The 19950-nt window shown below is 45.2% G+C and overlaps 1 protein-coding gene across 1 annotated transcript in view; it reads left to right on the top strand.

Annotated features, from left to right (window-relative positions):
* gli2a (GLI family zinc finger 2a) overlaps positions 1–19950 on the top strand; it is an 84565-nt gene that overhangs the window by 10869 nt on the left and 53746 nt on the right. Inside the window, exon 2 of the mRNA XM_030429334.1 lies at positions 7191–7330. Within this exon, the coding sequence (XP_030285194.1) occupies positions 7216–7330 (115 nt within the window). The 5' untranslated portion in view covers positions 7191–7215. The remainder of the gene's footprint in view (positions 1–7190; positions 7331–19950) is intronic.

Raw genomic sequence — 19950 nt, 5'->3', positions numbered from 1 at the left:
GTGTGTGTGTGTCGCGTCAGTTAAGAATCCAGCAGTTAACTGCCGAGTGACTCCTGGCTCAGACTGGTCACATAACAGAGATTAACATGAAGGGGCAAAGACTTAAACTCTGGCTCGTTACTGTAAGGAAAACATGACGAAACAGTTTGTTACAGCACTGAAAGTGCTTAACAATCGTGCTTGCGGTTAAAAGAAGTTGAAATGTTTGTAGATAACACCTCGAGGTTGCTGTGAGAGGAAGTACGCAGCAGGAGAATCACAGAAATCATCTGTGAACGCTGCAGCTCTCGGATGAAACTTTTCTACATTTGATTGAAAAAATGTTGAAGAAAAAACCTTCCTGCTGCCGCCAGGAGCTAAAAATGTGCTGTGTTGTCTAAGGAAGGAAGTATTTGGTTAGTGAAAAAGAGCTCTCATGGAGGGAACATTTGGTTGAGTTTAAATTAAAGGTTTCTCATCAAACTGTCGCAGAGAGCCCGGCCAAAGGTGGTTACCGCCGCCCGTGTGACGGGGAAAACCAGCCGGATTCTGTCTGAAACAGCGGGCCGCTCTCTGGATCTGGATATAGTGAAGGTACAGCTGAAAGAAGAAGCCTGTGTGGACTCCCTCACCACCTCCTCCTCCTCCTCCTCCTCCTCCTCCCCCCTCTCTCCTCCACCTGTCCACCTGTAAATTAGATCTGACGGTTGAAGCATTCCTCTTCAGTGTATCATCGTGTTTTAGCCTTTTGCCCACTTTGGCTGCAAACTGGAGGAAGGGTTGAGAAGACTGGATGACTTTCTACGGCTTGAAGGACAACAGCATAAAAGAAAAGAGTTATTCGTCAATGTAGTCATCTCTCCTCACAAGAAATCTCTTTTATGTTTAAGTAGATTGATGGAAGGATAAGTTGAGACAGTAGCAGCAACGGAGACAGTAGACGATGTTGCTGTACGAAGTTAAAGGAAATCCACTTTATTCCTTTTCTTCAATGTTTTATAGGTTCTTGTGCAGGTAAAACATCTTGAAAGTTGAACAGATCAAAGTCTGCACCGACGAAAGCTCCTTTCTCCCACAGGAAACACTGCTCCTGAAAGCCTCGTCAGTTGTCCCGCCTTTAATTCAGTGACTTTGTGACATCACACTACGTCACCATGTCACAATTTTCCATGATTTCTTCAGAGCAGCTAGTTTGGTACATGAGAATTAAATTAGCACAGCTGCTCTGTGTTGTTGTTGTTGTTGTTAGCAGTGCTGGTTCAGGTGTTCAGGCGTGTGTGAGCCGACCAATCAGAGGAGACGAGGGCGGTGCCTTAAAGAGACAGGCTCTAAAAACAGGACAGAATGAGGGAAATAATGTGTTTTTTGAGCATTAAAGAATGTAAAACTATTCTAGTCAGCAAAAACTGTCTCCTTTTAAAATATTTTACATTTTTGCTTAAGTTACGTGGACAACAAGTTAACAAGTTGGATTTTTCAGTTCTTTCTTTCACTAATTTAACAATTTAACATGATTTTTTAAGTCTGTAACATAGAATAAAAGTCCAAAAAGTCCATTTAATCAATTTTATTCCATTCTTTGTATGCGTTAATCCATGTGAACGTAGCATACGTCAAAATCTAAATTTTGATAAGAGCACTTTTTTGCAATATATTTGATTTTTGGATCATTGAGATTAAAAGGTATTAAAGTCGAGCACATCTTCAGAACAATTGGCAATTAAGAATAACATGTAAATGAACAAATTGTAAAGATATTTCCCTTTTAAACAAGTGTAATACTCAAGTAAGGTGAAAGTCTCTCACAGTTATAATTGCAGTATTGTAGGTGAGTAACAGACCAAAATACTACGAGCTGCAGGATGAAACAAATCTGAGCCGGTTTTCAAAAATAACTCATCAACATCTAAGTCTATGACGAAGACGCGAAAGTATGTAAAAAAACAAACCGTATTTTGGCTTTTGATGCTTGTTATGTTGACCTGCATGAGTGTCAGCGTCAGAAACCTGAGCGGAGAGGTCTGCAGGTGGCATAGGGGCAGGAGACCTCACCTATCTAACTCCACCGTGGCTGCCAAGTGAGCAGAGTGTGGGACAGCAGTTGGTGTGTGTGTGCGTGTGTGTGTGTGTGTGTGTGTGTGTGCTGCCAGGAAAGAGAGCCTACCAGCATGCGGATCACATTGACTGAAAGATAGGAAGGAAGAAAGTAAGAAGAGCAAAGCCTGGAAATCTTCAAAATGAGCGGCGGGGCCTCTTTTGATGTGTGTTTGCATTCCTCTCGGTGTTGGTGAAAGGCGAGCTGTTGAACGGTAGTGGTGGAGAGGAACACTTGAAACTGATCGAGGCGCTAAGAAAAACACACACCAGGTCTCATAACAAAAAAAAAAAAAAGGAGTCTGTGGTGGAGGCGGAGGTGAATAATCGAGAGAGGAGGAGGAGGAGTTCAAAGAGGAGACGCTGACTTTGTCTTGTTTTAAGACGTGTGCAGAAACAAGTGATTTTTGCACTGGAAACAAGTGGAAATCATCAGAACCTTCTTATGATTTGAAGGCTGACCTTGGCAGGAGAAGATACAACAGTGACTTTCTCCCATTGCCTCAGTCTTTTTCCTGTGCCTCGTGTGGTTAAGTGGCATGTCTGGTTGGTCCATCAGAGCGAACGGGCCGCTGGAGGAAAATCAAGATGCGAATATCTTCGCTATAAACCGTTTCTCTCCTCTCTCTCTGAATATTTGCCATCCTGTGTGTTAAACCAGCACAGAAAGCTGCTTTTTTTTTCTCAGCTATGAATCATCAAATAATATTCATCCAGAATAAACACACAGCCCTTTTTTTTCCTGACGAATGTATTAAATACATATTTCTTGGCATCTGTTTTCACTCACGGAACAGTCGGACCGGAAGTCTTGCATTTGGGGGGGAGGAGGGAAAAAAGCAAAACGCACGAACACAGATTCTTCGGGCAAAACCTCACTTTGCCTTCAGTGATTTATCGCAAACATTCAAAGAGATTTCTCGATGGAAAAACATCCAGTTTTGTGGCCGTGTGGCAGGAAGGAACAAGAACAAAGCAGCCTCGCTGTAAAACTGGTTTCGGATATGGTTAGTCTCGCCTTACCCATGGAGAAAAAAAGAAAAAGCAGCTCTGCATCGAAATGAACTGTAAATCATTTAAAGCAGTAATCTGTAAGATCCTTGTTTTTGCAGACAGACGTTGCTCTGGTGGTGTTTTTGCGCTTCACTTCCCAGAAATCATGTGGTCGTCACACAATGAAGCTGATCCTGGGTCAGCTTCTTCTACAAGAGTAAAACCTGTTTGTTTTGAGGCAACGCAGGTGAAAACACACAGATTCTGGGCTGATTATCCTCCATAAAATGTCTCGTTTTCGACTGGTGAAGAGAAAATGTCCAGAAATGCACATTTAGGTGTTTATCTCTGCATGTTAATGAGCGCATATTTAATTAGACCGCCTCATTTGCATGTTAAAACCATAAATATCAGAAAACTTGTAATACAAAAAATAACTGTTTTAATGTGAACAACCAACTGGTGAAATTTCATGCTGATATCTGTAAGTTAACTTTTTTATCCTATTGACCATTTTTGGGATTTTCCATATATCTTTAAAGTCAGTTTTCTTGAACTCTGAGCCCAAAAATCTCCACTTCAGTCACACTTACATACACAAAACCTTCAAGCAGCATCCATATCTATATTCTGAAGGTTTATCATAGAGGGGTTTGTTCATATATCATTCACATCCTGATTTATAGAACATTTTATAGCTAAAAATGTGGCGAAAATGGATGATTTTATTTATAGGCTGTTGAACAGTATTTTGATATCATGAGCTGAACATTTCTCAAAACGTAAAAACATTTATTTAGATCTATCAGCAGATATGAGAAGTCATCATCTGATGTCTTGGTGACTGTGCGTGCTGTAAAATGAGTAATCCTGCGCTGCTATCTCAAGTCTCCAGCCTGTGGTGGTCACATGGCGTGAGAGGCGGGGGTACGGAGAGAAGAGGGGAGGTGGTGCTGGTGGTGCTGGTGGTGCTGGTGAGGAGGGGGCTTATCCTGTTCGTGTAGCACCGGGCTGCCCAGCCAACCAGAAGATGAGAAAAGAAGTGCACCCTTGTTGTTTGTTCGCCTTTGGCCCCTGCCATCTGTCCTCGCGGTTCCTGACACCTGTACCAGCCTGTCAGAGCCGGGCTTCCCTGTCATCGGGGGCAACGCGGGTCCGGCCTGTAGGGAGACACCGGCTAGAGGGGGGTAATGTAACAGCTCTGCAGAATTAGGGAAAGAGGTGGGTGGGTGGGTGGATGTGGGGGGGTCAGGGTGAAGTTGGGGCCACTTTCTGGGAAATGAACTGAGAGCTACAGAGACAGAAGGGCTCGACTGTATGTTGTTGTTAATATCATGATATAACACGAGTGTCGACTGTCCTGGCTTTAGAGGTGATACAGATTCAGATGGATAAAAATGTACAAAGTGATTGTGAGGAGACTTATTTTCAGTGTGTGAGCTTTTATTGATTCGATATAGTCTAAAAAATATCACAGTGGTATTTTAAAGGTGCAATATGCAGGAAAAATGATCAACAAAATGTGATTGGATGACAGTTTTTCATGTGGTGTTGCGGAGGAATCTACTTAAGTTAGCATGCTAACAAGCTAGCCCTTGCCTGTCCCACTCCAGAGCTCCCCAGCACCCACACCGGACCGCTAACTGGACCACTAACAGCTAGCAGTTAGCGGTTATACTCTGGTGATCTGTTTCCCACTTTCTGTTTTGAGTTTGAACTTCGACAGGTTGCCAGTTCTTACATGTTGCACCTTTAAGTCCGTATCAGCCAGCTCGACTACACATCAGATCCAACAGCCCACTAAACTGCACCTGCTGACATGTTTTTATTATTTTTCAGTAAATGACCTTTACAGGTGCTTGTACCCCAAACCTCTCTTCATCCAAACATTGGCTCGAGGTTCAGAGGCAATTGGAAAGCAAATAGTTGGCATGCTGTAAAAGCGTGGAAACAGCTATTAATGTGGTGCCAGATGTTCATCAGACGCTGATGTTAAGGGGAGGATTCTCAGTTATTTTTAAGGGGGGCAGGCTGCTTGGAAGCCAAGCGCCGTTGCTGCGAGCACTGGTGTGTTCATGGGGCACATCTTATCTGGGCCAAGAGGGTTCAGCACCAAAAAGGAGCCTGTTCGCGGGCCAACTCTGAATAAGATAAAAGCCCATGAAAGAGCACATTAAATTCTATCACAAAGGTGATGTCAGAGTGACGGAGTTCTCCGAGACGAGACCCGAGGACGCTTTTGGCACCGGAAAAAAAAAAAGAAACAGATGCAGCCTAAACCTGTTAGTCACCCACCTCTAATCGGCTTACATTGGCTGGGTGACAGGCGACTGGCACCTCCGAAGGGTCGCAGACACGGCTGCTAATACACACACCTCACAATAACGGATGACATGTTGGATATCCACATGAAACCAAAGACAACGCTTCACACGTCGGCTATAACCAGATCACCGAGCGGTTACCTTTGACAGGATCATCCTCCGTGCTCATTATTATCATCAGCATGTTCCCATTCTCTCCAGTGTTACTGCAGGGAGAGAATGTGTTTTTAATTTGTTCCTTTCATCCTTTTTTTTTGTGGTCTTTCTTGCAGCCAAAAATCACATTTGTTTCCCCGTCTCGAGCGATATTTAATTTCCGGATTGCTGTTTCAGGGTGTTGTTTGTGTCCGTTGGGCACAAGTCAAGCCGTAAACACATTTGTTTTATAAGACTTTTATTTTAGAATGACTTCTTTGGTATGTTCGTGTAAAGTTTTAATCAGCCGACTTCCCGTCGCCGCCAACAGGTGCGAGCGGCGAACTGAAGCGCCTCGCTCGGATGCCCCAAAGCGTTCAGATGTAAAATGTTCTCTCGCTCTTCCAAACATGGAAAGGTTTTTTTCCCCCGTCCGCACCTGTGAAATATGAAGTCAACCCCCTCCGGTTGCATCCAGTTGCTCGCTCTTCCCATCATGTCATCTCAGCGCTCCGTCAAAGCACACAGACATTTTCTCACCGGCGTCTGAAAGCAGGTGGAAAAGCGATGACCTCGCTGGAGCGCGTTGGAGGGGCCGCCTCTGCCTCCCAGGCTGCCGCGGGGGCTTGTTTGTTCTCGCCAGAGGATGATCTTGTAGGTCCCACCAAGTCAAACAAGTGGCGCGTTGCCAAGTCATCGAAGCCATTCACACAGACGTGAGGAGGTTATTGACACAGTGTGTGTGTGTGTGTGTGTGTGTGTGTGGCGCTGAGAGCCACTCACATCCACAATTGGAACAGAAGAGCTGTGTGAACTCATTACATCAAACTGAGGAACCTGCGTGTGTGTTCAGGGCTGACCTGACATCAGTTAGTCTGACTGCATAAACACATACACACCTGTTATTTTATTTATTAACTATTATTAATATTATTATATATGGAGCAGTCACAGGGTAAACACTGTAATATACTTCAGTCTGCTAAAAAAAGGAATCATTTCACTCAATAATCTGGAGTTTAACAGAAAACCTGCAACATTTAAAATAGTTTTTATTTGGTTTAAAGGGACAGTTCACCCAAAAATCAAAAGTACATGTTTCTGTTTCTTATAAAAGTGTTTTTTATCCATCTGTGAGTTTCAGAGTGTTGGAGATTTCAGCCTTTTATTGAATGTAATGAACTAGATGGCGGCACCCAAAAACATACATTTAAAGAACTCAACATCGATGTCTCTTTTCAGAAATCATGACCCGGTTTCTCAAGATAATCCACAGATGTTGTTGTGAGAAGTTTCATGTAGGAGCTGTTTTTCGTGCCGTATCACTGGAGATCTATCTAACTCACAACATAGTCTGTGGATTATCTTCAGTATCTTGAGCCTTTTTTGGAAAGAGACGTCACTGTTGAGCTTTTAAAATGTGTTTTTTTTTGCCACTTTTAGCCTCCGAGCAGAGAAGAAGGCAGACGACAGCTGATATCTCCTTTTTTGTATTGGACTTAATATTATTTCAGATGTTAGTGTTTATTTGCAACCGTCCGGACTTTAAAATCACATCTCTGGTTCTAAGAAAGTTTGCACAAAACCCTGACAACACCTCCAGGCTTCGCGCTGCTCCGAAAGATTCTATAACTTTCATTTCTTTTGTCTCTCTTGACTCTCCAGGTCGTGACAGGAACCGGAGAGCAACATGGAGACTTCAGCTCCAACAGCCACAGAGAAGAAGGAGTGTAAGAGTTCAGGTCTGGACGGGAGCAGCTTCTCAGAAATCCCGAAGAAGCCGTCGCCCACCACGCTGACCAGAGGTACGGCTCTTTTCCAGCGTCGCTGCAGAATGATATTCAGTCAGGTCTTTGTTTGTAGTTTGCTGAAAGAGGCAACACTTCCTCAACACGCCTGTTCTCTTTTAAACGCTAGCAGCGGAAAGCACTCTTGAATCTTTGTTTTTCTGTAGGACCGTGAACTCTGCAGTGCAGTGAACTGAAACATCACGGCTCCTCACATAAGTAGCTGGGTGGCACATGAAAAGAGTTAGACCAAGAGACGGGGGCCGCGTGTTTCAGAGATGTCAGGGAATGGGTGATGAAAAAATGTTATAATGAGGCCGAAAGACCTTGTTCTCACCTCCCGAGTGTAAATTTCATGAATTACTAAAAAAGGGCTGGCATAGCAGTGGACAACATGGTGTATCAGAGGCCCGGATAAAGGCTGGATAGATGGGGAAGCACCTTTGAAATGCTAAGAAGATGTCGTATGACATTGTGGCGTTAGCGGTATCTCGGCTTAATGATGGGCTTGGTGGCCTGCCACGAGAGGAGCCGCGAGCATTAATTGTTTAGGGATGCGGGGTGGGAAAGTAGGACGTTTCAGTGCACCCTCGCTGGCACCTCCACAAAGAGCCACAAGTTTTTCAGACCAGCAAAGAAGAAGAAAAATATTGCACTTGCCATGACATGAATTATTCAGCCGTGTACACAGATATGACCATTGTGTGTCACGGAGGCTGTGGGGGTTGAATTTTCATAACCTTGCAAGTAGCGCGCCACTAATCAAGGGTTTACTTTGTGGTTGTGAGGTAACACGGAGGGTGCACGCTGTAAAGGGGTCATAATTAAAAGATGAGCGCTCATGTTTTCATTAGTGAATGTGTGATGAAAACTCCTCATAACGAGGTTTGAGGACTTGCTCGGGCCTCTGAGGTACACAGCGTTATAAATTACTAACGCCTGCTGGTGGATCCGGCTGGTGGACACTGAAACCCCTCAGGAGGACGCGCTGGCATCATCCGAGGGGCCACCGCAGGAACGTATCATTCAACTGGTTTTACAGTTTAATGAAGGGCCTGGTGGCCTGCCATCACAAAGCTCACTTTGTCGCGCGGGAACAGTGAAAGTAGGACGCTAGCAGGTCATTAGATAGTTTTAATGCTCCGCTTTTGTTTCTCAATTTGATTATTCCTTCTTTTTTTATCCGAGCCGGTCCTCACATTAGTATGCACGCGGAGACATAAATATGGGGCAAATGTGAATAAATCACGTAGCTCGGAAACATTCTTTGTAAGATGTCTCAGTTGAAGGTCCTCTTTTATTTGTTTTTTATTTATTTATTCCGAATTTAATCACGAAGTTCTCGAAAACCCTGCAGACTGCTTTATATATGTTTTTTTTTTTTGTTCACCCAAAAATTCAACTTTAGTCATTATCTCCTGATGCTCATGGAAAGTAAGCCGAGGTTTTACGGTCCACAAAACAAGTCTGTTGTAGCCGAAGACTCACCAGAAGTCTTCACCGCTCATCAGGGGTCCAAGTTACATCTTTGCAAACTCAATTTGGGCTCTCAGGGCTTCCATAGCTTTAGATTTTATCCAAGCCGAGCTGTGTTGAAATGAAACGTTTTGTGGACTATCCGACCGGACTTTACATCAACTTGGGGACTAAATGTCCATTATTGGGTGAACTGTTCCTTTAAGCTTGTAAACGAAGCCGCACCACACAATCGTGTAACTTAAGCAGAAACATCCTGAGAACATCTTGTTCGCTCTAATCCTTTGTGTCAGCTGGACAGGAATCTCATAACTGGTTTCATGAGAGCTCGCGTTGCTTGTGTTTCATGGAGACACGCTCTGCGCCGCTGAACCCGTCGGCGCTCCGAGTGCGAAGACGTAACGGAAGAAAGCGTCCGCAGGGTGAGATCCAGCGGTCCGAGGGGGATGCTGGCTGAGAAGACGGGGTCCGGCCTGTATGATCGGAATCTGCTGCCTTCTCAGGACCTTGTTAATGGTTTTAAATGAGCGCCCACATTTGGTGTGACAGCCTGCATCTGTCTGGCAGCTACAGGGCGTGCTTCCACAGGCTCGGCCCTCGCAACCCGACTCCCGGGCCCCCCTGGGATTTACGAGTCTGTGTCGGCTTGTGCTTTACCATGTCAGAGTAACATGTGTTCAGATTAGGTGCCCGCTACCAGGACTGTAAAACATCTCACGGTTTCAAAGGAATACCTGTGATTGATGCACCTCCCCCCCTCCTCCTCCTTCTTACTTCACGCCAGAGACGAGCGCGCGGACGCTCAGATGTGCTGCGTTTCCTCCTTCGTCTGAGGACGAGCGACAGTTTCAAACACGGAGCTGCCAACTTGTTGTTTTACGGCCCTTATTATATTCAGAGAAAGTTTGCCAGAGAGAATATTTTCCATCATCCCTCACTTGGGTGTTGACTGTACGAGGCCAGTGGAGCAGACAAGCTCGCTAACACTCTGATTATTTCTGCCCGACCGGTGTCTTATATTCATCTTTCTCTCGGGTTTGGCCGCGGCTTCCCGATTCCAAGCGGAGATTGATGTTCCTCAGCGTAAGAAAACACATTGTCCGCGGATAATTATTCACAGTTTGATGTATCTGCCGCAGAAACATCTCCTCACTTTTGCCAACACTTGCCGTCTCACTTATACTTTAAATCACGCGACTTTCGAGCCTTTTTCTTCCCGTGAAAATGGATCGACTGCGAGTCCGACTGGTCAGCGCAGCGCAGACGGATGAAGAAGAGAAGTCTGGTGTAATTACTCTCGCGGGGAGGAGAGCGATAAGAAGCGGCGTGTTAATCACAGCCATCACGGGGAAAGTCTGGAGATGGAGCTGGAGTCTGAGGGGTCTCCACCGGGGTCTCCGCGCTGGTCTTTCTCTGGAGGGTGCTCCGGAGCGGGTCACGGCCCCCCTCTGGCAGAGAAAAATGTCCCAGAGAAAAATAGACCCCCCTCCCCTTCCCGGCTCCCTCCCCGTCCACAGACCTACTCCAAAGGGACGGCCACTAATCTTCCTGAGAAAGAGATTTCTGCCTTTCTTTCTATGTTCCTAAATGAGGCTCTTACGCTGCTGTGGTTCCACAGAGAGGTGGAGGAGTTGTTGGGTGGGTAGGGGGGAGGTAAAGGGGCTCAGTGGCCTGGGTTATGCAGGGATGACCGCATTCATACCAGACCCCTGTGCCCCCCCTCTCATTTGGGTTTAACTCCTTGGCCCTCCACCTCAGCTGAATCGGGGAATTTACCTCCCGATGCCTGACGTGTGCAGCGCAACTTCACGTGTCTCTCCTATTTAAAGAAACGGCCGCAGATCGAGTTACGAGCCTGTACGTACAAGAAACGCGTCCCCACCGGCTCCAAACCCTCCGGAAAACATGTCATGGATTTCATTTTTAACAGCTCAGAGTACATCTCCCCAGTGCTCTCTATCAGGTGTCATCTACGGTAACATTTTGTAACAGCGTATCAATAAAAGCCTCTCCTGATACTCGAGAAGACCTGCGAGCAACAAGCTTACAGGAAGGCCTATTGACCAAGTCTCAGTGTTGTTTGTGTTCCTGTCAGGGTCTATATAGCTGCACACTGTCAGGAACTCGCTCCGTCTCCTCCAAGAACCACTTCAAGAGATATTGTTTCTTGTCCCGGAATCACTTTCAATTTATGGCCCTTTTTGTTCGCGAACTTCCAGCTTCATCGTCTGCAGAGTCAGTTTACACAAAGATTTTTTTTGTGCCCCGTGTGTCCAGAATGTGCTGAAACATGAAGGGAAGGGATTCGATTGTTTTTATGGATAGTTGAAGTCCTGGAAAAGTCTCAGTTTTCTGACTGTAATGCTTTGATTTACTCCACAACTCGATGGCTGTATAAAAATCCAGTTAGCATTTATAATCAGAGGCTTTAAGTACAAAAGGATTCCGGTTTATTGCAGGAAATAAACTCTGTGGCAAACACAAATGCATGATAACTACAATTCCTTTATTGTGCATGAACATAATTCACTATAAACTGATCAATATACAAGTTGTAAAGTTGGAGGTAGAACAGCTTACAACTAAAGTTTGCCTGAAAAGACGGACGAGTAGATGAGTCTCCGCGCCACTTAGCCGCGAGTTAGCATCCACAAAAACGCTTTATAATTCAAACACAGGCTATTTACTGACATAATTTATCTTGTAGAAAACACACACAGACCTTATTTCAGACATTTTACAGAAAACCTATCATAAAAAAAACTCATGTGACTTTGCAAAAATGCTTTAAAAACGTTAGCAAGACTTATTTCTGCAGCTCTCAGTAGCTTAACGCCACTAAAACAAGCTGTGTGTTGTGAGTTACTCTCGTGACAGCCTCGTGCTTTACTTTAGTTTTTGCCGTGATGTGTTTTAAAATAGAAAACGGTCGATGCAGCCGAGCCGTCAGGGTTGAAAGAATAAAACATGATGTTTTAATAGTGCGAATGTTTAATCACTGCGTCCCCGAAGTGGACAGATCTAATGTAACACATCCATTTTCTTCTTCGTTCACACGTTCATATATTCCCGGCCTGTCTGCAGTGAATGGCTGACTGTCTGTCTCTCTACAGTGCTTGCATTAATTCATGTGGCTTTTATAAACAGTTAACTTGGTTGCTTTCCAATTCACCCCTCCACCCGCCTCCACCCGCCTCCATCCCTCTGTACGTCTCTCTCTCTCTCTCTCCGTCTTATCTCCAGTTTCACTCTGTGCACTGGACGGCCAAGACTGGATTTAAAGATTAGATATGCTAAGTGAAAGCAGAAGGGGGACATCTTGTTTTTACATTGGCCCCGCGTAAAAGCCAAAAAACATAGGTTTCTGAGCCGGCGAGCGCTCGCTGAAGTTGCTGCCTTCATCATCGCTCATGACAGAAGAGCTGCTGGCCTACATACTGAAGAGGCAGCGCGCTCCTCCAGTGATGTCAAGCAATTGTTCACACGGGGGGTTTTTGAAGCGTATCCTGTCTGTATCATCACTCCATTTTCTCACACTTGATTTAAAAATGAATTATCCATAATTTCGCTGGATTCTTTTTCATGTTTACTTGAAACAAGCGAGCAAAAGAAAGCTGAATCCAGACCAGAGGAGTTCAGAGGAATTCTTAACAAGTTGAAAGCACCGCGGAGACGCGTCTTCCATGATTTTGAAAAGGAATTTCTCAAGACAAATGTTTATTTTAGCGAATGCTTAGAAGACAGGCGAGTATTAAGCCGTCGTCAAAATTGTGCTTTCCGAAGGCCGGTCGTCTTTCTTCCGATTGCTTCTTCTGACTGAGCGGAGGACTGACAGCTTCTGGCACGTCTCTAATGTGGTTCTGAAACATGAATCAGGCTCAAATGAGAGGACATTTCTGATATTGGTTGCTTCTTTGGAGAGCTCTGCCTTCTCTTCAAAGCCAGCAGAGTTTTAAAAAAAAAAGAAAGAAAAGCATCGTGGTATGCTTTGGGCAATGTCGGCGAATATAAATCTCTCTCCGTACCAGAGGCGTCTACGCACACAGGGCCCAAAGACAACATGTTACATTCCTCGCCGTTTACAAGCAGCGGGAGAGGAGGTGGAGGCAATATATGGATGCTTTAGGGGATTAACCAACACCCCCGTCCGCCAGCTTTCTCTCCCCATCCCTCGAGTCTCTCCCTTCTCCCTGGCTTGTACTTCCCTTTTTCTTTTTGTGCTTCATCCTCTCTTAAACAGAAAGCTCTTTCCCAGCATGCAGAGTGTAATCCATGCCCCGGCCTCTAAGACACTTCCTGCCTGTTTTGTTTGTCGGACTGATGGGAATCCGTCCAATAAGGTGCCCCGGCTCTCTCCTCTCTTCTTTAAGGTGTCGCCTCAGGCAACCGCTCTTTTTTTCCCTTTTGACGGGGAGAAGACGGCCCTCGTTATTAAAGAACTCGTTGAAAGTCAATGCCTTTGAGTTTTTCTATGCTGCAAACTCTCAATCTCCCTGACCCAGCGTAACCCCCTCGGTGTCCGTCAGAGTCCAGCCGCCGGTCCGCCCGCCTCGACTTACTTTCATCTGCCTAATGTAGCCCCGACACTCACAGTTCAAGTGAAGCAAAATAAACGTCCGAGGAGTTTAGACGTGGTAAAACAAAAATGTGTGCTAGCTGTAAACACGGGCGGGAGGCGCTTATGTAAACAGGCCCGGTTCCTATGGCTGAGTTGGTCCAGAGGCGGACAGTTTGTGGTCAGGCTCTTCCGGTTCGCGTCCCCTCGCCCCCCTCGCCCCCTCCCACACCGCCACCCCTGCTCGGCTGCAGACACAGCTGTGGTCGGCCCTCGTTGGAAGCGCTGCTGGAGGAGAAGAATTAATCACAGCGCTGCACGAAGCAAAAGAAAAAAGAAAGCGAGCCCACTCACCCCGCGATGGGACGCGCATGTCTGCAGTCGCTCAGGCGTCAGTCGAGGATCTGTCAGACAATAAACACCTCCAGAGTTTGCATCTGCAGAAATATCTCCTGGGAAAATGTCAGCGTGTTTCAAGACGTCCACTGTTAAAGGAAAAGTTCAACCAGAAATGAAAATGAAGTTATTATCTCTTCAGTCCATGCTGCACGTCAAGTTTTGTAGTCCACAGAACATTTCTGGAGCTTCACAGCAAAACGGCGTCACAACTCCTGAACAACTGAAGTAGCTGGAGACTAAAAATGTCTCCGTACAGCTCGTCTGCAATGATCCAAGTCTCCAGAAGCCCTGAGATCCAAATTTGATTTGAAAAGATGTCATAAACACCCTTAAAGGTGTTTAAAGTGGGGTGCACGCTAACGCTCTTAGCATAGCAGCTAAAGCGGAGATTACTGCGTAAATAAAATCTTTTTAACAAAAAGATTGATTGACAAGATACTTTTTACACCCCTGAGGCATCCCACTTCTTGCTAACACGTTAAGAATAGCAACTGCACTGAAGGTTTCTGATTTAAAAAGGTGTTAGCAAAGTATTTTCAAACCAATTTGGGTTTCAAGAGAATTGGACGAGGTTTAAACAACCTGAAACAAAAAAACGGCTCCACACAGCTCGTTCAGACGTCCAGAGATCTCAGATTCTTTTTGAAAAGATGTTAGAAATCTTCACTGTAGCTGCTTTTCATATCTTATTTATCAGTATTTGTGATTTGGAGCTACTACGAACCTTCACCTGTCATCAGATGATGACTGAGTTTTCACTTTTGGGCGGACTGCTCCTTTAAGATCCCAGATAGCCAAAGTTGAGTTGCGTCTCAGTGCGATCACTGCCAGCGGACAATTACAATTAATGTCCGGTGTGATTATGTTGTGTGTCGCTGCAGAAGACAAGAGAAAGAAATTGATTTTTGCCATCAGTGGAATCCTTCCTGAGGGAGACGCAGCTTCTTGTAATCACACATCTAAGGTTTCACTGCCTCTGCTAGCATTTAGCAATTAGCCTAATCACTGAGAGTCACATAGAGCCAGACTGAGTTCTTAAACACCACCTGTCAGCCGCTGGGGCGAACGAAATAAAACTGTCCGGGGCCAGAAACAATACCAGAACTCCTCCTGCCCAGTCAGCAGCTGGGTTTGCAGCGGAGGCGGAGGAATTCTATAAACATTTATGGAAAAATAAACCTTTACAATATATTTTCATGGCCACATCTCCAGGAGGGTGAATCCTTTCTCCAGACCGGCCGTGACAGCGCCACCCCCCCCCCAAAAGTGGCCTCATTCCAGGGACAGGACGCAGGCGGGTCGCAGTAAACCGTGCGACCAGCAAAAATAAGCAGCCGAGGTTTGCCTGAGTAAATACAGCGGACGCAGGTATAACAAACAGAAGCTGCCCACAAGTCGTCTGCTGCTGGAAAAAGTCCTAAAAACGCTGGATTAGAGAGAAAAACTGAAAGGCTTCACAAACAAATGTGACAAATCAAACTTGGTGTCATTTTGGACACTTTTTGTGTTGAGTCTGTTATAAAAAATCACAGGTTAGATGTAGATTTAAGGCAAAATTATTTAATTTCAAACCCAGGAATCAGATTTAAGGCGATAAGATTGGACTTGGAGTTTAATGTTTTTTGTCAGACGTACAGTACGAATGAATAAAAGGATCTGGACGCTGATTCTCCTCCACAGTTCTTCTCGTACTATTCTTTACTCCAGTATATATAAATATATTTAAAGAAAAGGATTTTCTGCCAGCCATAAGCATCCATTTGCCACAGTGTCATATTCTTTGTGAGAAAGTGCTCCAGGACTGCGCTACTATTAGTTACACTGCTCTGTAATCACAGCAAATCCTGTCATGAGGCCGTTGTAGGGTTGTCACGGTCCCTCGGAGAAAGAAAGCAAACAAAATGCTGCCATATGGAAAACTGATTTGTAATGTCGTTCATCATACAGCTGCAGGAAACATGCCGGGAGAAACCAGGAATAAAGACAAGTGGCTCTGTAACAGCTGGGTAGCAACAGATGATTGAGTGCCGTCCCTGGCAGCGGCTGGCAGGGCACTTATTTTATTTTTGGGGGGTTTTTGAAAGAAGCCGCGAAGGTTTTCTAGAAACAGGATGTCTGAGATTTGAATCTTAACTCACTAACCTAAACATTACATCTGCCCTTTGGCTGATACTCTCACCCAGAGTGCTTTACAGCGCTGTTTTTAGCTTGGTGGACAGGCTGCAAAGTAGAGACTGACTTTGTGTTTGTGTCTACACTTTAAACTGTTCAGGACATTTAAAGATGTAAGTAACGAGGAGGAAATGTGAACTGGGCGATAAAAAAAAATCCTGTTTTCTGGAGTTAACGTGTGATATTTTGGTCCAGAACCACTAAAACCAAGCATTAAACTGCTCATTCATACAATAAAAATGCCCTCAAACCATTTCCTGTCATATAAAAATCCATAACTGCTGAATTAAACTTTTGTCCGGAGATATAATTACCCTCCGAGATTCATCGCTTTTTGCCTCGGCTTCATTGCGTCAGTGGACGGAGGCGACTGTCTAATAAACAGTCTACGAATGAAAAGAGGCTGTTGAATGAAAGCCTGTGTGTGTGCCAGTGTGTGTGTGTGTGTTAGCATAGCGTGTAAGCCTGTTGTGTTTTGTTTGCCAGGTGATTTCCCCAACGGTGTTAGCTAAGCCTGAGAATTTTTGGCTGCGGCTTCAAAGAGCAGCAGGGTCGTCCCCCCTCGCAGCAGCGAATACAGACATGTTCTCTGCAGACGCGGCGCTGCATGCAGGCGGCTTGACCAGCATCTTCCTGCACTTAGATGTGTAAAAGTCGCCGCAGAGGACCGAGAAGATGCTTCTGTACCCGTTTTATTTTATCGTAGCATAATGAACACTTGTAGGCGACACAGGGAGACACTTGACTCTGGGAAACTGTGTTGGTAATTTTCAGATTAGATTTTCAGATGGGCATGTTTCAGAACAGATTACTCAATAATGAAGCTGAAAACTATCATTAGATTCAGCCCGGTAGTTACATTCACACACAGTCAGAGTGCTGAAGCTGCAGCCGTCGTATTTAGTTCCTCTCTTTCTTTATGCTATAGCTACGCCGCAGCCCGCTAACTGCAACCGCTAACTGCTGCTGTTAGCTAGCAAGCTCAGTTAATCATGCAGCTGGACTGAGAACTCTGAGCACCAGGAAAATGTTGGTGTTGTTTGTCATCAACTTCTTGAGGCACACAACGACTAAGGGCTAGCTGGTTAGCATGCTAACTTCAATAGATATCTCTGCAACACAATACATGGATGTTTTTTGACATTGCTGACATGTTTCACAGTTCAGAGCGGAGAGACAAAGAGTTTTAACACAGCAAATCTTATTTGACTTGTGGAATATTAAATCATCCATCTTGGCTCACTACATCTCAGCCTTTCTTCCCCCCCAGATGTGCATAAACTACAGGTTGTGAACTTCTTTCTAAGATACAAAAATGTGAAGTTTTCAGTTATCGTGTCGGTATTTGCCAGGAGAAGCAGGTGATTATCAGTAATCTGTATCAGCTGATAAAGATCCATAACGTGCACCCCTAGATCTCACCCTCTGAGCGTTACCAGATGTTGGCTGTGATGCAGAGTTTTTTGTTCTCTGCTGACCAAAAGCAGGAGAAGAAACGGGAGATTAAGCCATCGCCCTATTGGTCAGGCCTTTCACTGTGTACATAGAGATTTATGAGAACAACCTGTGTGGACTGCATTTTTTAAAATACAGCCAGCTCAGCATGGAGATGTTCTCTCACAGTCTCTTCATGTCTCTGGCGGCTTAACACAGTCTGTCTGCAGATCGTTGTCTTATCAGAGATTACGAGGTTGGCATCAGCTGTCATGGTAAAATATCGTACTGTCTGGCATGTTGTTGCACGGTGCCTCGTCAGTAAACACACTCAGCTGCTAATAGATGCACAACGTGGCAGCCAATGCACATAACCCGCACATAGCTTTGTTTCTGTTTGTGCATTTTGCAGTACCATGTGCAGCTCAGCTGGAAAAGACACATATTCTAAACATGTGCACTGGCAGGACTCTGCGTGCATATCTGCGTTTGCTTTTTGCATGAGTGCAGAGAACATTCTCCGAGTGTTCGCCTTGGCAAAACAGGTTTGAGATGCTTAAGCAATAAAGGTACTGTAAATCCTCTTTATTCAGCGGAGTTGTAGTCTTAAGAGAGAATCTGGCCCGTCTGAAATTCCCACGGAACAAAGAGGGAGACCGGGGGGGTGGGAGGGTGGTGGGTGACGGAGAGGAGAGCGAGGGTGCTCAGCTGAAGAGGGGGTATTGTTTACATATCAAGACACTTCCTCTAACTCCCAGGAAAAGCAGTAATTTACCTTGCAAGGTTTTACAGTTTAATTTCTCCATTGTGCTGCGGGATAACCCTTTAATTACAGAGGAGGAAGTAGCCCTAAGCCCGGGGACAGAGGGTGAGGGCTCACAGAGAGCCCCTCTCCACCAGCCTCGATCTGGATTTCTCTCTCCCTCTTCGCCCTGGCCATTTTGCCTGTTCATTAGCACTCGTGGGGTGTCTGGGCGCTTGCCAATTAGCACTGCGCTCCAAATGATATTTCCTTCCGTGAGGCCAGACCAGCTCGACTGGTGGAGACTTATAGGCGTCTGGGTCCGATGTACGAGGAGGGGGAACTGGGGGTTGGCACAAGCTGCCAAAGCCCTGTGGACCCTCACCCTTTACAGACTGAAAATCACTTCATAAAATCATCCCAGCGTTCGGAAAATTTAATGCAAAAACCATCTCATAACAACTTGGGTAATTAACATGCAGACTTGCAGAGTAAGGCGTAATGACAGACGTGAGCAAATATTGACCCAAGTCATAAATGTTCCAAGAAGTATGTAGGGTCAAAATATATGGATACTGCGAAACCCTCCATCAACACGTTATTAAGTTGTGTGTTCAGTCTGAATAAATGTGCAGAGGGTTTGGGGGGTTTTCACTCCTTTTAAAGGCACTTTAACTTGAGGTGACAAGTGCCAGAAGCCTTAATGGAAGTTCATTTTTCTCAAGACGTTTTCACAAGATTAAGGAAAAAACTCTCGGGCTCGTTGGGTTTTATGGCAAGTGAGATTACCTCGAAACAAACGAGGTGAAATGATCAGCTGATCGACAAGAAATCTTTTAGTTTCAGCTTCTTATTGGGAGGATTTGCAGCTATTTTGTGAAAGATCTTGACCAGGAACGTCTGAAAATAATCTTTAATTATCTATACAATCATCTACACAAATGGGACCATCCCATGAGATCTGGCACCCCGGATCGAGGACATCGATTATTCTTGTTTGCACGCCAAAAAGTGAGCAGAAAGACTTTGTGAAAGCTTCATTTAGCATCATGTACGGCTTCTTATTGCATTGTCAGAGTGCTCCGAGTCATGCGAGGGAAGCTGTTTTTGCAGGTGTGCATTAAGCTAAGTCAATACTAGACAGCTTGTGATTTTGTGAAATGAGCCTTGTGCTGTGTGTGTGTTATCCCGACTGGTTAGCGTTTAGCTCCGGCAGCTTGTCGTAGCTGTAGAGACGCTGTAATTGCACCCAGAACTTGGCGGTGTGGCAGATGGAGTAACAACAATAATACAGGGCTTTCACTTTTTTTTTTTTTGGGTGACTCACCTCGAGTCGTCACACCAGGACGGGCGACGGGAGAGCGGCTCGCAAAACTAGTTATGAATATTTACTACCAAATTCTTGCGGCGTTTTTCAAGCCGACGGATTAGATTTGTGTTCCGGCTTTACGTGTCGCCTTTGTTACTCGCTGGTAACTCAATACTTTTTACACGCTGGCAATTTGCGCTGCAATCGGGAGAAGGAACGGGGGTGGGGGGCGTTCTGTAGGCTCATGTTCAGCAAAGATCGCCTGAGAAATATTTTCCTACATAAAATTATTGCTGGAGGCAAAACCTCAGACGGCTAACTGAACATTTCCAAATCGTTTAATGCAAACGATTCTGGAGAAGCATCCACTGCAGCATATTCTGAGACTCGATTCTTTCTACAATCTGTACGTTTATTAACCTCCGTCTCTCCCTTTCGTTCTCTAACTTTCTCCCTCCCTCCCTCCTCCCTCTCCTCTTCACTCTGCTGCCACACAGTTACTAGCACCATTAGGCTGTCATAACACGGCACATATAACCTGAGGTGATTCC

The sequence above is a fragment of the Sparus aurata genome, chromosome 9 (genome assembly GCF_900880675.1).
Source record: "Sparus aurata chromosome 9, fSpaAur1.1, whole genome shotgun sequence".
NCBI classification, from domain to species: Eukaryota; Metazoa; Chordata; class Actinopteri; order Spariformes; family Sparidae; genus Sparus; species Sparus aurata.
The sequence above is the reverse complement of the archived record's forward strand: the minus strand, read 5'-3'. Positions and strand labels throughout refer to the sequence as shown.